Here is a 27,198-nt window from a genome sequence, read left to right as displayed (position 1 = left end):
CACCTTGGATGCTGGCTGATTCGCTGTGTTCCTCCAGCTACAGTTTTTGGTCCCAGTCTCTCCTTGACCACCCTCCTGCACCTGATATATTTCTCAATTGTCTTGGGACATTTAAGAAGGCATGCAAGACCTGCCACACTGAGGCTGCTCTTTTTAGAAGCTTCATTTCATGTCTTCTAATTTGATTAGTTCATTACCCATTTATTTGAAGATATAGACAAGATCTTCCAACAAGGGTGAGACAGTGTCACAACTGGTCGAGCCACTGTCCATAACCAACAACTCTATAGACTGGGTTCGATCCTGACCTCAGGCATTGTCTGTGTGGAGTTTGCACGTTTTCCCTGCAACCACGTGGGATTCCCCTGGGTGCTCTGGTTTCCACCACAACCAAAATACGTGCGGGTTTGTAGGTTAATTTGCCTCCATAAATTGCACGTAGTGTGCAGGGAATAGATGTGGAAGTGGGATAACATAGGACTAGTGTGAAGGGATGTCGATGGTAGGCATGGACTGAAGGGCCTGTTTCCATGCTGTACCTTTCAATCAATCGATCGATTACAAAGAAGTCAATAATATTTACAAAAATCTGGATTTATATAAAATCTGAATGGTTCTTGAATAATTCATATCTAGTGGAGTAGATTTGTCAAACAAGGTGATTAACCTATTAATGACTTGAATAGATGTTTATCATTGGTAGATAGTGATAAGTGCACTACATCATATCATTGTTATTTGCCTGCTAAAGACAGTCGCATTTCAGGGGCGATTTATATCTATACCGCATATTAGTGCGACCAACTAGCGATGAATTATTGGACAACTCTGTTCTGACGGTCAGATTTCTGACATCTAATTTTATTTTGCTGATGATGTCAACAGCGTTGTTTACAGGTTCTCAGATTTACAGATAAGACACAAAGTGCTGAAGTAACTCAGCGGGTCAGACGGCATTTCTGGAGAGAAAGGATGAGTGACGAATCAGGTCGCGACTCTACTTCTGATGAAGGATCCCGACCGACCCAAAACATCCCACGTCCATTTTCTCTAGAGATGCTGCCTGACCCGCTGAGTTACTCCAGCACTTTGAGTCTAGATTTGGTATAAACCGACGTGCAGTTCTTTGTTTCTATACTCAGGTTTACAACTCCCTGGAACAACATCATATTTGTCTTCCTTTAGTGTTTCAGCACTGTGTTTCCATAGACAGTGGTAAGAATGTAGTTTTTTCATCACTAACTGCCTACTTACCTCCTCAACAATACAGTAACAGGATAAATGTGGCAATGAAAGCTACCACTGTTGATAGATTGTCTTTAGTGGAACATTTATTATAGAGAGCTACAGTTTGCCTGAATTGGATGTGAGATCCTTTTAAATGATTCTCAATGAACGATCAGCCCTGTAATAGTTTGAAGCTTAATCGAAAGTCAGATCATGATGTTGAGGATACTGCCAGGCCTAGAGGTCCTGAGCTGTATGGAGAGGTTGGGCAGGTTAGGACTTTATTCCTAGGAGTGCAGAAGTCAGAGGAGTGATCTTATAGAGGTGTATAAACCATGAGCGGAAGAGATAGGATGAATGTAGAGTCGTTTTCCCATATTTGAGGAATTAAGAACTAGAGGGCACAGGTTTAAAATGAGAGGGGGAGTTTTCATAAAAACCCGAGGGGCAATATTTTCCACACCGAGGGTGGTTAGTATATGGAGCCAGCATCTGGAGGAAGTAGTTGTGGCAGATGCTATAACAACATTTATTGGACATTTAGACACATACGTAGATAGGAAAAGGTTTCGAGGAATATGAGCCAAACATAGGCAAATGGGACTAGCTCAGAAGGGGCATCTTGTTCAGCATGGATGAATTTGGCTGAAGAGACTGTTTTCATGCTGTATGACTATGACTTAATCTATGTTATTTTTGTTTGCCAGGACATGATGTTCTGAGTTCTGTTTGATGGTCTCCAAAGTAGTAACACTTGTTTTTTTATTAAGAAAGTGCTCCAAAGTAGAGCTAGAGTGATTTATGTTATTTTGCTGATGACATGGGTGGCATTGTTTATAGTTCACAAGTTTCCAGGAACAGCAGGATATTTGTCTTTCTTCAGTGTCTTGTCACAATTTCCATATTTAGTGAGGAGAGAGAGGCGGTTACCAACGAGGAGCAAGTGGTATTTTCTATTAATAAGAAGTACAATAGAAGTTCACCAACCAGGGCGGCATGGTGGTGCAGCAGTAGAGTTGCTGGCATATAGCGCCAGAGACACGCGTTCGTTCCTGACTATGGGTGCTGTATGAACGGATTTTGTACGTTCTCCCCGTGATCTGCGTGGGTTTTCTCTGGGATCTCCGGTTTCCTTCCACACGCCAAAGACGTCCAGGTTTGTAGGTTAATTGGCTTGGTGTAAATTCAAAATTGTCCCTAGTGTGTGTAGGATGGTGTGTGGGAATCGCTGAATAGTGAGAACTCGGTGTGAACTGACTCTGTGCTGTATTTCTAAACTAAACTAAAGTAAATGAAACTAAATTAAAATTGAACCAACTTAAAATAACAACAGCATGTTAAAGGGATGCTTAATCAAAGTATTTCTGAGAACAGATGTTCAGGAACCACAGTTTGAATGTTTATTTCATTCATATTTCAACGAACCGAAAGCAATGAAAATATTAAAAAACCCCTTTATTTTGAGATATATCTGTCCTTACAGCATGTTTTTTTTACAGAATTATCATTTGGTAAATAGAGGGTACGGCTCTAAGGTGAGAGGGGTAAAGTTTAAAGGACATGTGTGGAGAGAGTGGTTTTAAGCAGAGAGTGGTGGGTGTGTGGAACGCTCTGTGGGGTGCGGTTTTGGAAGCAAATATAATAGTGGCATTGAGGCTTAGTAGCTTTTAGTTAGAAACATGGATATGCAGGGAATGGAGGGGTATGGATCACCTGGTGGAAGAGATTTATTTAAATTGGCCTCCTGTCTGGAACAGACATTGTGGCCCGTGCCTGTGCTGTGCTGGTCTATGTTCTCGGTAAGGAACTTGTCGAAATTAATCTCTGTCTGGATGGAGTACAGTTTCTCTGTCAAATCAAGTCGAGATTCTTGTCAAGTACAGTGAGGTACAGGTACAACTAGAAGCTTCCTTGCGGAAGCATGTATGCACACATTGAATAAACCAAACCTTTGAACCATAGTCACAGCCACTGCATGTCATTTGTGTTGTGGTTTGTGTTGTTTTTCTACGATCCAACTGGAGACAGAGCTGTAAAGGACAGGCAGCTGCAAAAACGCCGAGACATTTCGGGAGGAAAGGAAGATTAATGATGGGCAAATGTTTACAAGAGTAAGATAGCACGGTGAAGAATCAACCCCTCTAAATCACTTTTCAGAGTGCCATGGGAGATGTGTAGTTCAAAATAAATACTTTGATGAGTGTTTTGAAAACAGGCAGAGGAAGTATTAACGAACCGATGCACTAAACGTCCTGCCTTGTGCAAGCTCATTAAACCTATTGACACAGTTTTGCACCTATGGAATGAAAGACAAATAATTAAAAATATGGGGGAACATAGTCAAGAGACAGGATAACATTTTTTTTTCCCATCTCAAAATACCTTCGGTAGTGGCAACAAAGGCTACCCCTATGAAAGACTGCATCTTTTGGAAATTTGCTACAATTTTGTCAGTTGCATTGGAAATCATTTTAATGGTTTAATGGAACTTTATTGTCCCATGTACAGTGAAATCCTTTTTTTTACTTTAGTTCATTGACTATCCAACTATACATTAGGCCCAATCATGCTAAATATAAGTGTGTATGATAGTGGACAACACTGAGCCAGTACACAAATGGTGCCATCCTCCACCCTTTAAATGGATCTCAGTATATGATGTCCTTTATACTAGTGTGAAGCTTTATTAAAATCAATATCAATGTTATTTCTGTTTAGTTTTTAGTTTTTTCGTTTTAGAGATACAGCGCGGAAACAGGCCCTTCAGCACACCGAGTCTGCACCGACCAATGTTCACATTAATACTATCATACACATTCTGGTGACAATTTACACTTATACCAAAGCCAATTAACCTACAAATCTGCCCGGCTTTGGAGTGTGGGAGGAAACCAAAGATTTCAGAGGAAACCCACGTGGTCAGGGGGTAGCGTACAAACCCCGTTCAGAACAACGTCCGCAGTTCGGGATCAAACCCGGGTCTCTGGAGCTGCAAGCGCTGTAAGGCAGCAACTCTACCGCTGCGCCACCATGCCACCCTGTTTGCTAAGGCTTGAAATTCCGAGTTCTGTTTGATGTTTCAGAGCAGTTATTCTTATTAATTATTTCAACTTCTGAAGTAAGTCCTAGATCAGAAAGGGTTACAAAATATAGTTTGCTGCAGCTACAGATTCCTCTCCCCCACACAACACCAACACTCAACCACCCCCCTTCCCCATCCCCCCTCAACCCCCACACCCCCCCCCCCCCAACCCAACACCCCCCCCCACAACCCCCCTCCCCCCCCCCCCCCCTCCCCCTCCCAACCCCCACCCAAAGAAAAATCCAAGGGGTGAAGAAAGGCTTTTGTTCACATTTAACTGTGACAGATCACCACTGCAGGGCCAGAATGAGAAAGGCGTGTTGTAATGGGAAGGTAGACCTTAAGCCTACACAAGTGCAGCCAGCATGGGGCACAGAGTCCCAGATCAAAGGTGCTAGTCACGGTCATTAGCCTCAAATGCAGAGTCAACATGAAAAGATGTCTTAGAAGCAGGCCCTCTCCATTTATAACTGAGCAAACTGTGAAATAATTGAAAAGGTATGTCAATCAGGGGAAGGCCACAGTAGGATTTGATGAGTTCCCATGCAGTATTGTACTAACTGGGCTGTGGAGATGGGGCCAGCACAGGAAAAGCTTACTAAAGCCTTAGAGGACTTTGGGTCTGCCCTTTAATCTGTACAATTAATAAGCCTTTTACTCTTTTTTGTACACTCATTGAATAAAACTGGGAGCTATTGTTAAAGGCACTCTCAGGTGAGCACTTTGGGGTCAAAAAGGAGCCTAGTCAGGGCTTTATTCTATAGACCACACAGTATTTTAAACCTGACAAAAGGCCCTGTCAGGCCATCAGGTCAGAGACGGTTGATTGATCTTATACCCAGTCTTTTTTTTTCTGCGCAAGGCCTGTTTCCTTTTTGGAAGAAGCAGAGTCACTCTTATGTTTCGACCATGTTACAGCTTTTATTTCAAAGCCAGCAACATTTAACTAGTTTTCTTGCCCCGGCTCACCAGAAGCCGAAATGCATAACAACAAAGAGTTCTGAAAAGGCTTTGTGTTGCTTCACTAAACAGCCCGAGAGCATTAGAGGCAAGCGTATTTAAAAGACAAAAATAGGTCGCACTTAGTAGCCAGACAAACAGGTGGACATCATATTGGGTTTTTTCCCCCCTCGCTCTCATTCTATAATTAAAGCTCACTTAAAGACTTTTTTTAATACAATTGTACTTACACCAAAACAAATATTTCTCAATGAAGTCTTGGAACATTTCACAAATAAAATGACTGGGTAATACCTGACTGAATTGTTTACCATTCGTCACTGCTGATAGTAAGTGTGGAATCGTGAAGTACAATTCCAGGAAGATTGGAAAATTCATCGCCCGTGATAGTTGAAAATCTGAATGAAACCTTATTGATCATAAATCAGTGGGCACAGTTATTGATGGCTGGATTTCAAGATTGTGATGTCTGCGACCACATATCTTGGAAATCCATGTAATAAAATGGAATTAAACTTGTGCAATTGTGGTCAGATGCTGGCACTGCTAATAATGGACGTATAACATGAACCCGAGGTGGATGGATGCCTGCAAGTTGCAGAGTTAGTTAATGAGGAATGGTTTGCTTTAGTCTTCCTTCATTAACAGTTTCGAAAACACACAGGGATAATTGCTCTAATGGGATTAAAAACGTGTCCTTCTGAGATCACTTAGAGGGGAACTGAGGAACCGATCTGCCATGATTATGAAACTACAATAGTCTGGTGGGAGGAAATCAGCTTCATATTTAGTTTAGAAATCATATTTAGTTTAGAAGTGTAGTTTAGAGATACAGCAGGGAACCAGGCACTTCGCCCCACCGAGTCCATGTCACCCATTCACACTAGATCTGTGTTATCCCACTTTCTCATCCACTCCCTGCACACTGCGAGCAATTTACAGCAGCCTATTCGCCTACAAACCCGCACATCTTCGAGATGTGGGAGGACACCAGAGCACCCAGAGGAAACCCACGCAGTCGCAGGGAGAACGTGCATACTCCACATGGACAGCACCGGAGGTTAGAATTGAACCCGGGTCTCTGGTGTTGTGTGACATCAGCTCTATCAGCTCCGTCATTGTTCCATCCTGCTCAGTTTGATTGAAGCACGAACTAAAGAAATTGATCGATAAAAGTGGAACCCAGAACCATAACGTTGTGGTAAAGGAAGCTTGTTATCCATAGAAAGTGTTGGAGGTGGTAAGCAACATTTTTGTCACTCAGAGGGTAATCCTTATTTTCAATGAGCTGCCAGAGGAAGCTGCAGAAGTTGATTCAACGATAACTTTCAAAAGACATTTGGACAGATATATGGATAGGAACAGTTCAGAAGGATAAGGGCCAAATGGACTCAAATGGGACTAACCCAATATGCCGACATGGACAAAGTGGGCCGAAGGGCACATTTCCATGTAAACAGCTCTAATGATTATAAAATACGGTATGGACTGCACGTGATAACAGGAGGGTATTATGGTAGACCAACTTACTTTGTAACCAATTACAAATACATGGCTTGTTATGAGCTCCCAGACTTGTGAATTATGTAGACAGGATTAGATTCTAATTAGTAAAAGAAAATTAGATGAGGGTAGGGAACATGTGGGTTAACTCAGGGTACCAAGTGTTAATGTGAAAAGTGCCATGGTGCTTTGGATCATCTGCAGAGCTAACTCAGTCATGGATGTAGAAATCACTAGCCATAATTTCCCACTGTTCTTTAAAGTCTGAAATTCGGGCAGTGAACACATCCATTTACCTAACCAACACAGCCCACAGCTGTTGTTCAATTCAGATCTACTCACTTTTTGGTTAACAGAAACACAGAAAATAGGTGCAGGAGGAGGCCATTCGGCCCTTTGAGCCAGCAACGCCATTCAATATGACCATGGCTGATCATCCAAAATCAGTGCCCCGTTCCTGCTTTCTCCCCATATCCTTTGATTCCAATTTGGAGATTCTCCTGTCCATTGACAATGGTAATTACTCTTGAAACATGATTAGAACTGGATCAAGCACATTTTTTTGGAAAGACCTGACCGATTCACTCCAGTGAGTTTGGTCAATATGCCACCCCTCGTCTGGGAATTCTGTATTTGCTGATCTCTTTGGGGCAGGGAGGGTCCTGGTTCTTATTCAGTTTTGCTTTCTGGAAAGGGCATGTGATCATTTTTTAATTCACTCTTGGAATGTAATTCTTGCCAGTAAGGCCGGCATTGATTACCACCCATCAAGGGCCTTGAGAAAATAATGGCCAACCAGTTCCTTCACAACTAAATGGCTTGCTTGGCCACTAATAAGGATAGTTCAGGCTCAACCACATTGGTAGGCTTTCAAGTCATATTTAAGAGCCAAGCATCAAGACGAGTGTTTAATTGCCATATGTGTTGGCAACGGAACAATAACATTCTTATTTACTGCAGCTTAACAGGCCTATTAACGCATTAACACACAAATAAATATATAGTCAACAATACAATAAATTAACAACAGTAATAATAGGAAACCATAATAATGCAAAACTGAAGTCCATACTGCAACCAAAGAAGACCATTGTGGCTGAGATGGTTGTTAGTGTTGTGTAGTGTACAAGAGCCTGAAGCGTTCTGGGAAGAAGCTGCTCTTGAACCTGGTGGTCACAATTTTCTGACTCCTGTACCATCTTCCCGATTGTAGCAGCGAGATGAGAACGTGTCCAGGGTGGTGTGGGTCTTTGGTGATATTGGCTGGGTTTTTAAGGCGGCGCTTCCGATAGATCGTAAGGTCATCATTGGTAGGAGCAGAATTAGACCATTTGGCTCATCTCGTCCACTCCGACATTCAATCATGGTTGATCCCTCCTAACCCCGTCCTCCTGCCTTCTCCCCATAATCCCTTCACCACTGGGGAGGTCCATATCCGTGATGGACTGGGCAATGTCTACCACCATCTGTGTAGCCTCCTGCACTCCTGTTGCCGAACCAGGCATGATGCAACCAGTCAGAATATTCTCTACCGCACGCCTGGGGAGGTTCGCTAGAGCATTGGTCGACACATCGAATTTAATTAAGGCCTGGCAGCTTCAGTCTCTTTTGTGAATGAGGATTTATTTATCTATTTATTCATCTATTTATTTATTTATTTATTTATTTATTTATTCATCTATCTGTTTATTTATTTATTTATTCGTCTGTCTATTTATTTATTTATTTATTTATTTATCTGTCTATTTATTTATTTATTTATCAATTTATTTATTTATTTATTTATTTATTTATTTATTTATTCCGAACCAGTAAAGACATAAATAGGAATAAAGAACAACAACAAAATCGAAGTAGTCAAACAATTGGACATTCCAGGCAAAAAGCATGAAGCAAAATTTAAATGTCCACCACTTTTTCTTTACAAGCTCGAAAAGGAGTGAGAAGAAGAATAACTTATTTAATCTCACCCCTTCTCCCTAAACCCTTCTTCCATATTTAATAATTAATTAATAAATAATAATAATACCCTAGACAATTTGTAGAGATGCATACAGACATATATATATACATACAACTAATATACACATACAAGTAATATGTATGAAGTAACCAAAAAACATAAATAAATAATAAATAAAATAATAAATAAACATTAACCCCTGTTTGTCAACCATCCCCTTCATCCCTGTACCTTGTGAAAAAAAGGTTCCCTAAGGATGGCTTAGGGAACCAGGTAGTTTGTACAACAGCATGATCAATGGTTTACAAAACAGACCCAGAGAACAAATGTTAACAATGAGTACCAACAATGAGCATGACTGTGCCATCATCAACCAGTGCATTCTCGAAAACTAGTTTATTCATTTTTTTAATGTATTGGTGTTGCTTTATTATTGTTTCATGTACAATCAAGCCATTGTACACAACAGGTAGTGCAAAAAGAAAAATACCAGCATGCAGAGAATTCTGTTACAGCATTGTAGCACTTACAGAGAAAAAGTTCAGCATCCACAATGAGGTAGGTTGGAAGATTGGGTCTACACCCCAGTAAATGGGAGGATCATGCAGCAATCTGATACAGAGGGGAGAAGACTGTTCATGAGTCTAGTGCTTTGTGTTTGCAAGCTTTCGTATCTTCTGCCTGATGGGGGAGCAGAGAAGACCGAATATTCGGGGTGAAAAAGATATTTGATAATGTTGGCTACTTTCCCGAGGCATCGTGAGTGTAGATGGAGTCAATGGTGAGAAGGCGGGTCTATGTGATGGACGGGCCTACACGCACAACTCTCTGCAGTTTCTTGTGGACTTGGGCAGAGCTGTTTCCAAACAAAGCTGTGATGCTTCCTGATTGGATGGATTCACAGCTTGATTTGGCAACATCCTGATAGGATGCAATCCATGGTGCATCTGTCGACATTGGTAAGAATTGTTGGTGATGTGCCCACTATAAGTAGGAGATAGCATGCTTGATCATAAATCACATTTAAGATAATGTGCATCTTATCCTCACATTCTTAGTAATGGAACCCGAGGGAAAAAGCATCTTCACTATAAATGCCTATAAATGCTTGTATGATCTCTGTGGCAGAAAGAGAGAGGGTGAGAAATTGATGCCAAAATTACCTACGGATCAGTTTCTATCAGTCGTGAACTGCCAATTGGAACAAAAGTTTAACTATTATTGCCATAACGGGGCGGCACGGAGGAACAGCGGTAAAGTTGCTGACTTACAGCGCCAGCGACCAAGGTTCGATCCTAACTATAGAAACATAGAAACATAGAAACATAGAAATTAGGTGCAGGAGTAGGCCATTCGGCCCTTCGAGCCTGCACCGCCATTCAATATGATCATGGCTGATCATCCAACTCAGTACCTGCCTTCTCTCCATACTCCCTGATCCCCTTAGCCACAAGGGCCACATCTAACTCCCTCTTAAATATAGCCAATGAACTGGCCTCAACTACCCTCTGTGGCAGAGAGTTCCAGAGATTCACCACTCTCTGTGTGAAATCTCTATTCACCACTCTCTATGGGTGCAGTTTGTACATTCTCCCTGTGACTGCATGGATTTTATCTGGGCGCTCCAGCTTCCTCCCACACTACAAAGATGTACAGCTTTTTAGGTTAATTGGCTTTGGCAAGTTGTAAAAATTGTCTTCATTGTGCAGGATGGTGCTAGTGCTAGTGTCTGCTGGTTGGTTTGGACTCGGTGGGACGAAGTCTTTGTATGGCAAGCAGTTTTTGATCACAGTTAACTCTGTTTCTGTCCCAGTATCCTAACAAACGGTGTTTATTTATTCTTCAAAAGGCAGACTATCATTTCAATGCAAAAAAAATGTAGATAAGTGGAGTTGGGAGGGATCCAGGTAAGAAAGAATATTGGATATTTCAGTAAATCCCTCATCTACCAGTGTCATTCTTTTAAGAGGAATTTGGTAGGGTGCCCTTGGCGAAAAGGAGGAAATTGTCTTTAGTTTCAGAAAATGGAAGAAACTTTTACAATTGCGATTTTACAGTCACTTTCCGGGTTCCACTTCCCATTATTTGTCTTTGTGTTCCCATCTCCCATTCATACTTCATTTTATTTCCATACTGTACATATCCTCACCCCGTACAGCAGAATATTGTACGGGAATTGTCCCAGGTTCCCAAAATCAAATTTTGCTCCTGTAATATTCCAGAATAATAATTTTGAAAATATTTTAATGTGTCTTATTAGTGTATGCAATTGGGCCGGCTGTTGTCAGCTCATTACCATTTGAGATTATTAATTAATTATCAGACCTAATAATAATGAATACAGAATATGTAGGGCGTGAATGTGAATATGAAAGTGGGATAACATAGAACTAGTGTGAATGGGTGATTGATTATTTGGTGTGGACTTGGTGGGTCGGGTTTCAATGCTGGATCTCAAAACTAAACTAAACTAAACTAAACATAAGCTGGCTTGTCACATTCTTTCTTCATTCAACGTTGCAGAAGGAAGATCCTGCATATTTGAAACATGCATGAAATCACTTCTATTTTATACAACCTATGACAATCTAATCAACCCAACTTTATAAACTGAATTGCCAGAGTCATGCCTGTTGTTTTGGGTATTAGCTACAGGGAGGAATTGGAGAAACTTGGATTGTTTTCTCTGGAACGCTGGAGGTTGAAGGGAGACCTGATGGAACGATGTAACATTATGAGAGGCATAGACAGGATAGACAGTCAGAAACTTGTTCCCAATATAGAAATATCAAATATTCGAGGGCACAGTTTTACGGTGAGAGGGGCAAAGTTTAAAAGAGATGTGCGGGGGCAAGAATATTTACACAGAGGGTGGTGATTGCCTTGAATGTGTTGCCGGTGAAGGCAGGACAATTGTGACTTTGAAGCGTCTTTTGGATCGACACATGGATATGCAGGGAATGAAGGGATATAGATTATGTGTAGGCAGATAAGAGTTAGTCTTGGCATCATATTTAGCACAGACACTGTGTGCTGAACAGCCTGATCCTGTGCCACATTGTTCTGTGTTCTATATACAGATCCACCACCAATTTTCCAGCACCCATAGTTCCATAGCCTCTCTGGATTATCCGTTTTTCCAGACCAACTGAGGTCACAGCCTTGGGAGGCAGAGACACCTGCCCACAAAGTCAGCCGCGGAAAGGTGGCTATGGGAGCGGATTTGCCCACTTCAGCCGGGCCGGAGTTCCAGAGCCCCAGCCGCGGGCAGCAAATTCGACCCGCTGATCAGCGCGGAAGTCCCGATGAGGTAGAGATCGGCCGCATCACCCGGTTTGGATGCCACATTTTCAGGGAGAGATTCCTGGGAGTATTTTTCTAGATTAAATGGGGGGCCAGACCAACAGTTACTGGAAAATCGGTGATGGACCTGTATCCTATGCTGCTGCAGTCTCTGTTCTACGATAGGCAGATTAGAATCAGATAACTTTTCTTAGTAGTGTACTCAAACATGCCCTTCCAACAATCACTGATGAAATTACTTTTAATTTAAGAGACTGGCGATAATTGTTAATGTCACGCATATTTTGCTGTTAATGCCAAATTATGAATGATAATGCGCTGTGAATAGAATGAGCAAAGCCTAACATGCAATGCTCTGTCAGATGTGATTGATAGGACAGGTGACATATTAAAAAGGATCATCTTGCCTGCAGCAACAAGATTGTAGATAATACAAGAATAAACACTTTGATAGTTGCGTGAAGATGCAACTTAAAAATGCATAACAAGGTGATGATAGGTCAACAGATAACACAAGTAGCATGCCTTCATCCTCAAGTAGCTTTGGAAACTGGATTTGCTTTGATATGGGTTTTATTATTTTACAAATAGTCAATCACTCTGTGCCAACAATATATATATAACTTCTTTTAGAATTGCATTCAATTGGACAATTGTAGGTGTAGCAACAGAACCTCATCTGGCCCTCATGTTTTCAAAAGCAATGTATCAGCTGGTAGATAATTCTCATCATCTGCAGAGATAGCATGTGCTGAAGAGCCTTCACTTAACAATGCATTGAAGTAAAGAACCACATCTTCTTACAAATTGATGGCTCCCTTGGAAACTTGATAATCTGATTAAAAATGCATATTTCATTTGACATCATCTTGACTGGACAGCTCAAAAAAAAACCTTACTATCTTGGCTGTGCTGTGCTTAAACTACAACAAAGACTTGTCTTAAAAAGCTGGAGTAACTCAACAACTCTAGAGAAAAGGATTAGGTGACGTTTCGGGTCGAGACATCTTCAGACTGAGTCAGGAAAGGGCAATGAGAGATATAGATGGTGGTATATTATATCTCTCTATGTCACCATCTATATCCCTACCTCTCAGCCTGAAGAAGGGTCTCAACCCAAAATGTCACCTATTCCTTTTCTCCAGAGATACTGTCTGACCCGCTGAGTTACTTCAGCTTTTTTTGTCTATCTTCGGTTTAAACCAACATCTGCAGTTCCTTCCTATACAGGGGCTTGGCAATGAGTCCTGTAGAATTCTGGAGGTTTATGGTATAAAATGACACCATTTGACCCATTTGTGTTTCAACCTGTCTTAGAAAATTGTTTTAATCCAAACTCAGACTCTGCTGTGACCACACTCCTTCTCAGACGCACCCATTCTCCCTGGTCTTTGACCCTCTCCTGACATAGAAACATAGAAAATAGGTGCAGGAGTAGGCCATTCGGCCCTTCGAGCCTGCACCTCCATTCAATATGATCATGGCTGATCATCCAACTCAGTATCCTGTACCTGCCTTCTCTTCATACCCCCTGATCCCTTTAGTCACAAGGGCCACATCTAACTCCCTCTTAAATATAGCCAATGAACTGGCCTCAACTACCTTCTGTGGCAGAGAATTCCAGAGATTCACCACTCTCTGTGTGAAAAATGTTTTTCTCATCTCGGTCCTAAAAGATTTCCCCCTTATCCTTAAAAATGTGACCCCTTGTTCTGGACTTCCCCAACATCGGGAACAATCTTCCTGCATCTAGCCTGTCCAACCCCTTAAGAATTTTGTTTGACCTTTTCATTTCCAACTGCCGATGTGGCACCAACCACCTCACCCACCACGACCTCCCCCCCACCCTCCCGACAGCACAGCTATCCGCTCTCTCTGCACCTATTCCAACTTTGTCATCAAAACAACAGCAGTCCCATTTATGCTTCACCTGCCCACACTTCGGCATGCTCTTGCTGGAATATTATGGAATGTTATTTTCCTTCCTTAGCTGAGAAACATTGGGAGGATATGTATCGCAGAGATTCATGGCCAAAATCATGAGTTCTTCTTGGCTTAGGTAACCACTCACAGAACTCATGAAACCAAAAGGAAATTCATCAATATCCATCCCCCAATCAATAAATATTTTCTACACATCCAAGTTTCTTTTATTGACTTTAAGAGACCATGAATGACTATTCTACATCTGAACCTTCTGAACCTTCTGAATTTGGTAGTCGGCAGGGCAGTACTCTGCATATTGCCAACTTGGACAATTTTACATTTTAACAAGCCAATTAACCTACAAACCTATACGTCTTTGGAGTGTGGGAGGAAACCGAAGATCTCGGAGAAAACCCACACAGATCACGGGGAGAGTGTACAAACTCTATACAGACAGCACCCGTAGTCAGGATCGAACCCGGGTCTACGGCGCTGCTTTTTGCTGTAAGGTAGCAACTCTACCGCTAATCTACAGCGTTACCGCGACCTAATCTGCGAGTTTAGAAGAGTTTGCCCTCGACTCAAACTTGCAGCATGGTCGACATGTGGTCCTAGGAGGTCCTATGAGGTCACTGGAACTCACCTTCATGCTCGAGGGAAGTTCCCGAATACTCGCGGCCTCAGCTAAGTTGCGGAACATTTTTCAGCATGATGAAAAATTTTCCGCGAGTAAAAATTGGTCGTCATGGTTCTTTTTAATTCGTAGTGCAGTGGAGTGGGGTCGCTATTTTGTTACAGGCAGTCAAGGGCAGCCGTAGTCAATCTCCTTCGCTGAACGGGCGTTTTAATTGGCTCATTGGAGTTTTCAGGACCAAGGAAAACCGATCGGTAAGTTAAAATGCCCGCTAAACTTTATTATAAGTTGTCTGTCTTCTGAAAAGTGCCTCCACTCCTCTCCCCGTTCTCCCCACATTCTCTCCCCTTCTCTCCCCCCCCACCCCCCTCCGTGCTCTCTAAAGGACTTACCGTACACTGTGGCAGCCGTCTTTTACCTTCCTCTTCATCCAGGGTGTGAATTTCAGACAGCGCTCCCCCACTTTCCCTGGCCCCCGCCTTTACGATGTGGGTGTGTGTGTGTGTGTGTGTGTGTGTGTGTGTGTGTGTGTGTGTGTGTGTGTGTGTGTGTGTGTGTGTGTGTGTGTGTGTGGGTGTGTGTGTGTGCGCGCGCGCGGTCGATCCAGCTCGCAGTTTCATCGCCGAAGGTTGATCCAGCTCGAAGTTTTCCAGGCGCGAACTGCGAACTGTTACCCAGCAAGGAGCCACTGTAAAGGTTACTATTAGAATTTATTTCATTGGGAACTCTAGATTCATTGTAATAGAGCTGCATTGTACAGAAAGAGACCCTTTGGGTCATCTTATCCATGTCGATTAAGTTAACATATTGGACTATTCCTATTTGTCCAATTTCCCATAGCTCTCTAAACCTTTCCTATCCAGATATCTGTCTAAATGTTTTGTTCAATCATAATTGTATGCATTTCTGCAACTTACCCAACTGACCGCACATTCAAGATACAGACTACCCTCTGAGTGAAAAAGTTGCCCCTGAGGCTCCTCTTAAATATCTCCCACCTCATCTTAAGCCTGTGTTCGCTAATTTTAGAAACATCTACCCTGGGAAAAAGACTAAAATATTATCAACTAATTTCATTGTGTTGTGATTGCTACAATATAACCCATTTATATTTAATGTTTAATGTTTTATGTATCATTCTTAACTGTCACTATATGTCACGTTGTCACTTGCGGGCGGAGCACCAAGGAAAATTCCTTGTATGTGAATACTTGGCCAATAAACTTATTCTTATTCTTATTAATTGGTTTAGACTGTTACAGCCATTTATCTAAATACAATCTGAGCATAATGGATAGGAAGGAAATGCAGCTGCTGGTTAATGCCGAAGAGAGACACAAAACGCTGGAGTAACTCAACGGGCCAGGCAGCATCTGCGGAGAAAAGGAATAGGTGACGGTTTGGTCTGGAACCTTTCGTCCGACTTTCAGTCTGCCCCACCTCCATTTTTCAGTCTGGAGAAGGATTCAGACCCGAAACATCACCTATTCCTTTTCTCCAGAGATGCTGCTTGACCCGTTGAGTTATTCTAGCATTTTGTGTCTTATCTTCTGAGCAAAATGTTATCTACATATTTATCTACATTTCAACAAACTAAGATAGATATAGTGATAAACCTTTTGATCTCATTAAACAGGAGATGGTACAGTGTTTTCCACTGTAATTCACCCAATGCATTGACATTAACAATATCCTTGATTTCAATCCATTTCAGAACAATTACCAATTATGCCAATCCGTTGAAAGAATTGCAATGATAGATTACCCATTGATATGGGTTGTAACAATTTAGAAATGCACGATGTACAGTACGGCATGGTGGTGCAGTGATAGAGATACTACCTTACAGCGCCGGAGACCCGGGTTCAATCCTGACTACAGGTGCTGTCTGTACAGAGTTTGTTTGCTCTCCCAGCGACCTGCATGGGTTTTCTCCGAGATCTTCGGTTTCCTCCCACACTCCAAAGATATACAGGTTCAAGTTCAAGTTCAAGTTCAAATTTATTTGTCACATGCACCATGAGGTGCAGTGAAATGGTTTGTAAGTGAATTGGTTTGGTAATTGTAAAAATTGTCCCTAGTGATGTTGGATAGTGTTAATGAGCGAGGATCGCTGGGCGGCGCGTACCTGGTGGGCCGAAGGGCCTGTTTCCGCGATGTATCTCTAAACTAAAGTAAACTAAACATAGAACAGTACACCACAAGAACTGTTCCTCTGGCCCGCAATGTCTGTGCCAAACATGATGCCAAGATAAACTAATCCCACTAACCTACACATGAATCCCATTCCTCCAATCGCTGCATATCAATGTGCTTATCTAAAAGCCTCCTAAACATCACTATTGTATCTGCCTCCACCACCATCCCTGGCAGAGTGTTGCAGGCACACACTACCCTCTGTAGACCCTCTGAGTCAGGGGAAAGAGGAACAATAGATATAAACGGTACTAAGGACAAATGAATGGAAGATATGCCTATATCTCCCGTTTCCCTTTCCCTTGACTGTCAGTCTGAAGAACGGTCTCGACCCGAAATGTCACCTATTCCGCTCTATAATACGCTTTCGCTCGCTCGTCCGCGCGGTCGCTCTCTCTTGGTGCCGGTGCACTCCCACACAGACACACACACACACACACACACACACACACACACACACACACACACACACACACACACACACACACACACACACACACACACACACACACACACACACACACACACACACACACACACACACGGCAGAACGGTGCGGGCCGAGACCAGGAGCAGGGCAAAGGATGACATCAAACGGGTCATGGCAGCTATCGAAAAAGTACGACCCGAAATATTACCTATTCCTTTTCTCCAGAGATGCTGCCTGATCCGCAGATTTACTCCGACCTTTTGTGTCTGTCTTCGGTTTAAACCAGCATCTGCAGTTCCTCCCTGTACAAGGTATGTGCCGTTTTAACTGAACGCATAACTGAAGTTGGGTCGGGTCAAAGATCGGGTCGGGGTTACTGAAATGGCGGAAGTTACGCTCCGTTGCGTACTACACGTCAGTCCATTGGATTTTGCAGAAGTGGTCTATCTTGCTCCGCTCTAAGATCTTTGGTAGACATGTTGCAGTGTGAACATTCAAGACAGCAGTGCAACTGGTAGAGCTGCTGCCTCACAGCACCAGAAACCTGGGTTTCATCCTGACCTTGGGCACTATCTGTGGAATTTACTCGTTCGCCCTTAGTGGGAATACTCCGGGTGCTCTGGTTTCCTCCCACATCCCAAAGACTTGGTAGTTCATAGGTTAATTGGCCTCTGTAAAATTGTCCCTAATGCGTTTGTTGAGGATGAGAAAGTTGGATAACATCATCATCGGCGGTCACTCGAAACAAGTATGACTGTCCTCTCATGGAGGACGCCTGTGCGTGACTTTGTTTAACGTGGGGAGACTGGTGCACAGACAGCCACCACACGGTCCTTGACAGATCTGGGTCAGGATCCAGTGGCATGGAGTCCAAGACGACCGGAGACCCTTTCCTGCTGCAGCCTTCATCCACCTTGCCAGCCGTTGTGACACTCCACTAAGGTCAGCCATCATCCTCTACCTGTTCCACCGTTGAGGTTTTGGTTGGATTGCTCTTTGTCAGGGACCTCCCCCTCGACCTTACCGCCATGGGACCCTACCAGGAGCATAGCTCCAGACGGCATCACTCTCAGGATCTCAGGACCACACAAGCTTCACTGCCACGACGAGGTGACAATCCACCTACATAGAACTAATGAGAACAGGTGATCAACATGGACTCGGTGGGCCAAAGGGCCTGCTCCCATGCTGTATCTCTGAAACTAAACAGATTTTGCCAGGCATTTAGATACAGTGGGTGTAGGGCTATGCTTCAGCTCTGCTTTCTCACAGTAAGATCAGCTGTGATCTTTCTGAAGGGTGGAGCAGGCATGAGCGACCAAATGGACTAGTCCTGATTTTATTTCTGAAGCAAACTGTAACAAAGCAAGGCTTCCTCGTGAACAGTGTGTGGACGTAGCTGACTAATATGGACCTGTAGACGGGTTAAAGGGAACGATAGTCAATCACCACTGTCGGACATTTAACGTTTTCAGTAGAGGTCTATTCTACTGGTGACAACAGGCACGAGGACTGGGCCGGTAGGAGAGGGACTGAGGACTTGCCTCCAGTGCCTTCAAGGCCGGCTGTGGGAAGTGCCCTCAGGACAAAAGGGCATTGGGGCGAGGAGAGGGACATCAGTTCATGGGCCAAGCTGGCCGAGGGTGACGGAGGAGGCCCTGCAACACCCTGGGGCTTACCTGGGCTTACCTGGACCAGGGTCTCTGCAGTACATCCAGCAGGTGGACCAGACTGCGGATTTCATACTGTTTCTTTGTGTAAATGGTGCAAAAATATGGCGACTGTGCAAGTATGACTAAGCAAAAAATAATGTCACAGTGCAGAGCGTACGTGACAATACACCATTGAACCATTGAATTGTGAAAGTAAGTCTCAACGAGATGTAGCAACCTGCATGGCCAATTAAGGATATCACAGAGAGTATCAAAGATGTTGTAAAGATTAGTGGCAAGCCAGTGGATTGGGAATTTTTAGCAAGCAGACTAATAACATTCTAAAGAAGAGGGTGATAGGATACAAGGGTAAATTAACAAAGTACAAAACAGATGGAACGAACTTCTATGGTGTATATAAGGCGAGCAGCTAAGGTATATCTGTCTGAAGAAGGGTCCCGACCAAAAACGTTGTCTGTCCATTCCCTCCATAGTCTGACCCGCTGAGTTCCTCCAGCGCTTTGTGTTTAGCTGTCGTAACTGCTGGTCTGTTTGAGAATGAGACGTGGGAATTGAAGTTGGAAATAAAGAAATGGCAGTGATTCAAATGATTATTATGGATCTTTCCTCTGCGGATGGGGCAGGAGATAGCTGACAGGGTGAGCATTTGGGAAGTTTATAAGCCATGTATTCCCAAGAGTTGATGACGAAGTAGCATTTTCTCAGCTCGGAATTGGGGCGGTGCAGAGGTTGAGTGGCTGCCTAACAGCACCAGAGACCCAGGTTCGATCCTGGCTATGAACTGCATGTTAATATTATCCCATTGCAATCTTGGAATGAAATGGTTGTTTTCGAAATCTAGACACTGGGCAGTGGGCAGGTGCTATAGACCTGCACGGGAAGTTCGATGCTCCCAAGAGTGGAACTTGCCATCAAAATATGGATGGGACGAGGGACACAATTTGTTGGCGGCCACGTGCGCATGCGCACACTCACACACACACGCGGAGGCTTCGGAGGCTCAATCCAGCGCTAAAAGCGGAGATTTTTAAATCGGGATTACAAAAACTTGGGGGGGATGTCCCCCACCTCTCAAAATATGGGGGGGACGTGTCCCCTCTGCCCCCCCCCCCCCCCCCCCCGGGTTTTCCGCCCCTGGATGGGCTCCCAGCCTGGGAAGGCCTCAAGAGTCACTCTTGGGCAGTCATGGAAAAGGGTAAACCTCAAGCTCATCGGAGCCCCTAAGGCAGTTCGTTGCTCCTTTGGCAGCTCCTGCGATGGCATTGGTGCCAAACTGTAACGGCCCTGCTGTTCCTTTGGATCGATCAGCGACGAGGAGAGGGGGGATGCGCTGCATGGGCAACAGCCTGTCCTCCATATGACATCGCCCAGGCTTGCATCCGACCACACATCACCTGCAAACCAAAGATCTTATAGCGGAGGTCAGATCTTTGCTGCAAACTAGGATGCATCACCCATGGTCAGTCATGACCGAAGGCGGCCTACTACTACTGCTACTACTACTACACTTTACCATCAATCGTAACCAGGCAAGCAGTCACAATCTCTGATCTCTGAAGGTGTCACTGTAAACATTAATCTAACGAGACACTGTGAATTGTAAACTGTATATAATCCATTTGTGCTTTGACCAAAATTGAAACCCTGGAAGTGTTGGAATATTCTGGAGCTCCAGCGGTTTCTGTGGACAGTGAACCCTCAATAACGTTTCTGATTGTAATCTTTAGTCAGGACTTTATCTCTGGACTCAAGGAGAACAATTGCCCCAACAAATCAGAGATAATTGGAAAGGAATAAAATAGAGTATAAACACAGCAATAAAATAATAAAAAAATGTATTAATAGAGCATTGTTTAACAGAGTAATTCAAAGTAATTCAAAGGTATTTATAGTTTTAAAAGCTTATACAAACCATTTTGACTACAGAACAAATGTCATGCCTCTATTTTATCGAGATTTCGACGTGTTTTGAGCACAGTACTTCTGTGCCTTTTGGAGCTTGTAATATTTATTTGGATAAAGCATAATGATTAATTTTTCATATTTTTTTAATAGTCACCTGGAACAGTAAATCACACTCGGTGATGTTATCTGTTCAGTAAAAGCTGATGAATCTGGTACATTTTGGTGAATTCAAAGGTTCTGACAGCACAATTTCACAGGTTAGAGTTGAATGGACAACACAGACACTCACTAATGAATGCAGACTCCTGGTAGTTTTAAGAACCTATCCTTGCACTGCTTGTCAAAGTGTCCAGAAACTCCAAAGCAGCCATATAAATGCTACGTACTACACAAAAAACATTAGACCTCATATTCTCTGCCAACCCATTGACTCCCTAAATATTGTCACCATGTATAAGGCACAGTTTGGTTTAGTTTAATTTACTTTAGAGATGCAGCTCGGAACCAGTCCACCGAGTCCGCACGAGCCAGCAATCCCTGCACATCAACACTATCCTGCACTAGGGACAATTTACATTTATACCAAGCCAATTAACCAACAAACCTGTACGCCTTTGGAGTGTAGGAGGAAACTGAAGAACTTGGAGAAACCCCACAGGGTCACGGGGAGAACGTACAACTCTCCGTACGGACAAGCACCCGTAGTCAGGATCGAATCCGGGTCTCTGACGCTGTAAGGCAGCAAGTCTACCGCTGCGCCACCGTGCCGCCCTCCAGGATCTCTGGAGAAAATGAAAAGATGACAATTCGGGTCCAGACCCTTCTTCAGACCGAGTCTGAATAGGGACGGGGAGCTACCAAACAGCATTGACTTTGGCTTGTGTTCAAAACCATGACTGATCGAGGATAGAGAAAAGTAAGAATCATCAAGAAAAGGGGCAAGAACTAGACAAGATGTATTTAAAGCAAGTTCTCCCTGTGGCTTAGGGATGGGGGAAGAAAACAGGGCATCCTGAGGAAACCGACAGTTTCAGGGAGCCTTTTAGTAGCCTAGTAACTGTGGGGAAGAAACTGCTCTTGAGTCCAGTGGATGTGTTTCTTCTGCCCAACAAGAGCAGTTAGAGGAGGGAATGATCGGGGTGAAAAAGACCATTGATTACGTTAGCTACTTTCCTGGGGCAGCATGAAGTGTATGCAATCGATGGTGGGGAACCTGGTCTGTGTGATAGACTTGGCTACAACCACAGCTCTCTGCAATTTCTTGCAGTCTTAGGCAGAGCTGTTCCCAACCAAGCCGAGATGCAACCCGATGGGAAGCTCTCTGCAGTGCATCTGTAGAAGTTGGTAAGCGGCGTTGGAGTCACGCCAAACCTCCTTAGTCTCTTGAGGAAGTATAGATGTTGTTGTGCTTTATTTTGTCTTATTTGCATTCACGTTTTCAATCAAAGGCGCAATGCCTCTATTCAAATGGAGGTGCGAGTGTGTCTAGCCCACCAACTCAGCCCACAGGAACTCCACCCTGGATCCCATGCGAGGCAGAAGGGGAGATGTGCTTGCATCCGACCTCCAGTGCACTCCCGATTTCACTCCTGAAATGCATGCAGAAGTCAGGAATACACAAACCCAAACAGCACCATGAGCCAGCACTCTCTAGAGAGCCCCAAGCTAACCATCAAGCAGTCTGAAGGAGGGTCTTGACACAAAACGTCACATTCCTTTCTGCAGAGTAAATTTCTGGTAAACGATCTCTGCCTCCAAAGCCTTCTTTTTCTAAAACATCTTAGATTTTTCACTGTAAGATTGTTAAATGTTAGCTTAACCGGGAATGGTAGTATCAAGGTGAGCTGAGTGAAAGGCCTGTTTCTGTGCTGATTCAATTGATTTAGTTTAGTTTTCATTTGTACCGAGGTAAAGCGAAAACCGTTTGTTGCGTGCTAACGAGTTAGCGGAAAGACAATACATGATTACATTCGAGCCATCCACAGTGTACAGATAAAGTAATAAATGGTAGAGATTTAAAACAGTGGCATGATTATAATGTGTGATTGCAGGTCCATTTCTGTGACCGACCCCAAAGAGTCGCCTGGCTTGGACGCCATCTTGGATCTAATAGTGATAAGTTTGTTATCAGGAAAAAACATCATTATTATATATTAGATATTGATGTGGAAGGTACAATGGTTTTGCCGACGAGTGTTAATATACGCACACGGCAGCAGGTAGCTATAACAGAGCAGCGTTATTTAAAACCTTACCACAGCATAATGCGGCATTAGGACTGTCACACAATAGGGCAAGAAAAACTGCTTTAATAATATAGTCTCCTTTTCGTTTACAGGCATAATGGAGATCAGGTCAGTTAATGTTGGAGTAGTCGCAATCAAAGCGGTCAACACTGGCTTTTATTTGGCCATGAACAAGAAGGGAAAACTATACGGCACGGTAAGGTTATACAAACATCTCAATTTCTAAGTGATTAGGTCCTCAAATTTCCGTGACAAGTTATGCGCGCTTGCTTGGGGAATATGGAGGGAGTGCTGGGGTTGGATAGATGATTCGTTTTAGCTTTTAGTTTTGAGAGATACAGCGCAGAAACAGGACCTTCGGCCCACTGAGTCTGCGCCGACCAGCGATCCCCCACACATTAACACCATCTTACACACACAAGAGACAATTTACAATTTTACCAAGACAATTAACCTACAAACTTTTACATCTTTGGAGTGTGGGAGGAAACCAGAGCACCCGGAGAAAACCCGCACAGGTCACGGGGAGTACGTACAAACTCCGTACAGACAGCCTCCATAGTCAGGATCAAACCTGGGTCTCTGGCGCTGTAAGGCAGCAACTCTACCACCGTGCTGCCCTTGTGGTTGGCTCACCAGTTCTTTCTTTAGGGTGCAAGGTTCAATCTGAAGAGTCTAAAGAAGGGTCTTGACCCGAAACTTCACCTATTCCTTTTCACTAAAGATGCTGTCCGACATGCTGAGTTACTTCAACTTTTTGTGTCTATGTTCGATGGCTGTTTGGACTGGTGAAACTAACATTAGTCTGTGGACTGTAGCACATATAGGTTTATTTAGTTTTTTAGTTTAGTTTTGAGGTACAGTGCATAAGCAGGCCCTACGGCCCACCAAGTCCGTGTCGAACAGTGATCCCCGCACCCTAACACTAACCTACACAGACTAGGCACAATGCCTTTTATGTCACCCCGATCTTTTTTATCCTCATTTTTGTGCAGTGAACATACAACTAAGTTGCATCTGTGCGTTATATATTGCTTCCAAAATGCAACCGTACAAATAGAACCAAAATGCACAGCTGCTACTAAATTGGAACAAATTCAAAATTGAATCTCAATTTGAAATGTTTTTGTTAAATTCTAATACATTTATATTAAGTCACAAAAGTTACAGGCAGCAAATCTAAGGGTAAATGCCTATCCTTTAAGGAAATGGACAAAGGCACTCAATCCAGTTTCTGGTAGACAAGGGCTCACTGCTCAGGAATTCCCCAAAATTCTCATTTAAACAAGGTAGGCGATACCAAAGGAAAGGCTATGTTTCAGGTCAGGACCCTTCTTCAGACAGGTTCCTGAATTGAAATATCACCTATCTATTCCCCTCCACAGGTGCGGTCTGACCTGCTGAGTTACTCCAGCACTTGTTTTACTCAAGATTGCAACATCTGCAGTTCTTTGTGTCTCCTGTCCATTAAGGGCTGCTCAATCAACACCAAACCAGAGATACATCACAGAACTGGAACTGATGGCCTCAATGTTCAGATGTAGAAACGAGCAAAATCTAGATAATTTCTTTCGCTGAAACACCATTGCAATGAACAAAAAATAGTTTCAGCAATGGGGGGACAATACAGTCGCTAGAGGTCCAGAGCGCGAGAGACCTGGGTTCTATCCTGACTACTTGTGCTGTCTGTATGGAGTTTTATACATTCTCCCTGATCACGTGGGTTTTCTCCGATTTCCTCCCATATTCCAAAGAATTGCAGCTTAATTGGTTTCTATAAATTTCCCCTTGTGCGTAGGATACAGGTGACCGTTGGTCGGCGTGGATTCGTTTGGCTGTTTCCACGCTGTATTTCTAAACTGAATAAAAAATTTCAACCTTTGTGGCCTTAATACTGGAGTAAAAACTCCTCCAAATATTTCAGAAATATTTGACCAATCCAGAATTTGCAAAAATAGGAACGCAATTTAGCGTAGGCACTGGCTGTGAATAGTCACAATCCGTTAATCCCAGCACAAACACTGTAAACTTGCTCTGACTCCATTAGAGAAGGATTATACTGTAGGTATAGGTGGGGATCTAGATGACTTTGGTGGGCACCTGTACCGCTGAAAGGAGCTATTCTCTTGGTGGTGAGTCTTGGCTACTAACTATTAAAATATCAGTTGTTACTTAAATAGTCTTCTCTGGATCGCTGGAGGTTGAGGGGAGATGTGATAGAAGTATATAAAATGATGAGAGGCATAGATAGAGTAGACAGTCTGACTTTATACCCAGGGCGAAAATGACAAAACCTAGAAGGCATAGCTTTAAGGTGAGAGGGGCAAAGTTGAAAGGATATGCGTGGGGCAAGATTTTTAGACAGGGGGAGGCGGTTGCCTGGAACTCACTGCCAGGGTTGGTGGTGGAGTCATATAGGATAAGGCCATTTAAGAGGCTTCTAGATCTTCTTGCGCTCTTGGTTTTCCAACAAGATTCTTGACCTGTGGTAGGAAAGGTCACTGTTTCTAGTACAATGTACATTGAAAGATTATCAACCAATGATTTCTTGTTGAACAAAAAAAAACATTAAATCGATAATAAAAGCAAAAAAAAAGTCAATTTAAAAGAAATCGTGTGAAGAAGGGTCTCGACCCGAAACATTGCCTATTCCTTTTCCCCAAGAGATGCTGTCTTACCCGCTGAGTTACTCCAGCTTTTTGTGCCTTATAGGGATGTCTTCTGCTATCAGATTAAATTAATTACAGAGGAAGTATGGTCACTATTGTCTTGCAATGTAAAGACCAAACTACAAAGCAGTAACATTCCATCAGCAACATTAAGATGTTTGACAATATACTCCTCGAATCTAAAACATGATCTGGCAAAGGAGACCATGCGGCCTACTATAGGCTCCTTGGAGACATCCAGTCCCCTGGTTCTTACCCATAGCCGCCTTGTGCTGATCCAACTCCCTTTGAAACGTGAAGGAAGGAACTGCATATGCTGGTTTACACCCAAGATAGACACAAAATGTTAGAGTAAGTCAACTCTAAGTTAGAGTAGGTCTGAAGAAGGGACTCGACTTGAAACGTCACCTATTCCTTTCCTCTAGGGATGCTGCCTGACCCGCTGAGTTACTCCACCATTTTGTGTCTCCCTTTGAAAGGTACTGACTGACTTTGTTTCCACAACCTCTCTGGGCAGTGAGTTCTAGATTATAACCGCACAGTCCTTATTCTTCCCTTTATGATTTTTGCCCAGAGCTTCAAGTCTGTGCCCCTCACTCCTCTCATCTTTAAACTATCCGTTAATAAGAGCAACTTCACGCTCATCTAGCTAAACGCATCTTGATGTTGATCTTATAATTAACCTGTCTAATCCCAGATTGACCATGGACTCTGCAACTCTCCTGTTAACCGTTTTTGTTTCAAGGAGAACAATCCCAGCTCTTTAGTCTAACCCTACAGAGGAGATGTCTCATCTATATATACACCAGTGAGGTTGACTGTGGCATGAACATAGGCTGGCACATCCAACTCTTCTTCTACAGTCGCAGCAGACAGCCTGAGATAAAAACAACATTTATCAGGTTAGGCAGCTAAAGTAAAAATTAAAAAAACACATCCAAAATGACGTAAGGCAGAAATAGCCAGTTATGTAACAGCTCGAAAGAAAGAGTAAGTTACCCAAAGTTGGAAGATGCATTATCGAGTCTGAAAAGCTGTGCAGCATGCCCAGAAGGAAGATAAGGAGTTGTTTCTCAATGTTGTGTTGGACAGGAGTTGTAACAGGAGACTGTTTAAACTCTGATACAGATCCTAACCACCAACACTGCAGCCTAACATAGATCATCGTCAAGTGTCAAGAGTTTTTTTATTGTCATATGTCCCAAGATGGAACAATGAAATTCTGACCTGCATAGCACAGAACAGTGCAGGAAAAGACTCTTTAGACCATTATGTCTGTGCTGAACATGTTGCTAAGTTAAACTAATTTACTCTGCCTACAAGTGATCCATATCCCTCCATTCCCAGCATATCCATGTGCCTATCTAAAAGCTTCCTAAATGCCACTATCCTGTCTGCCACCACCACCAACCTTGGCAGTACGTTCCAGGCACCTACAACGTTTGTGTATTAACCGTGCCTTGCACATCTCTTTTAAACTT

The 27,198-nt window shown here is 43.2% G+C and overlaps 1 protein-coding gene across 1 annotated transcript in view; it reads left to right on the top strand.

Moving 5' to 3' along the window:
- Positions 1-27,198, top strand: part of fgf22 (fibroblast growth factor 22) — a 131,203-nt gene that overhangs the window by 95,965 nt on the left and 8,040 nt on the right. Inside the window, exon 2 of the mRNA XM_055658899.1 lies at positions 23,141-23,244. Within this exon, the coding sequence (XP_055514874.1) occupies positions 23,141-23,244 (104 nt within the window). The remainder of the gene's footprint in view (positions 1-23,140; positions 23,245-27,198) is intronic.

The sequence above is a fragment of the Leucoraja erinacea genome, chromosome 29 (assembly GCF_028641065.1).
Source record: "Leucoraja erinacea ecotype New England chromosome 29, Leri_hhj_1, whole genome shotgun sequence".
NCBI classification, from domain to species: Eukaryota; Metazoa; Chordata; class Chondrichthyes; order Rajiformes; family Rajidae; genus Leucoraja; species Leucoraja erinaceus.
The sequence above is the reverse complement of the archived record's forward strand: the minus strand, read 5'-3'. Positions and strand labels throughout refer to the sequence as shown.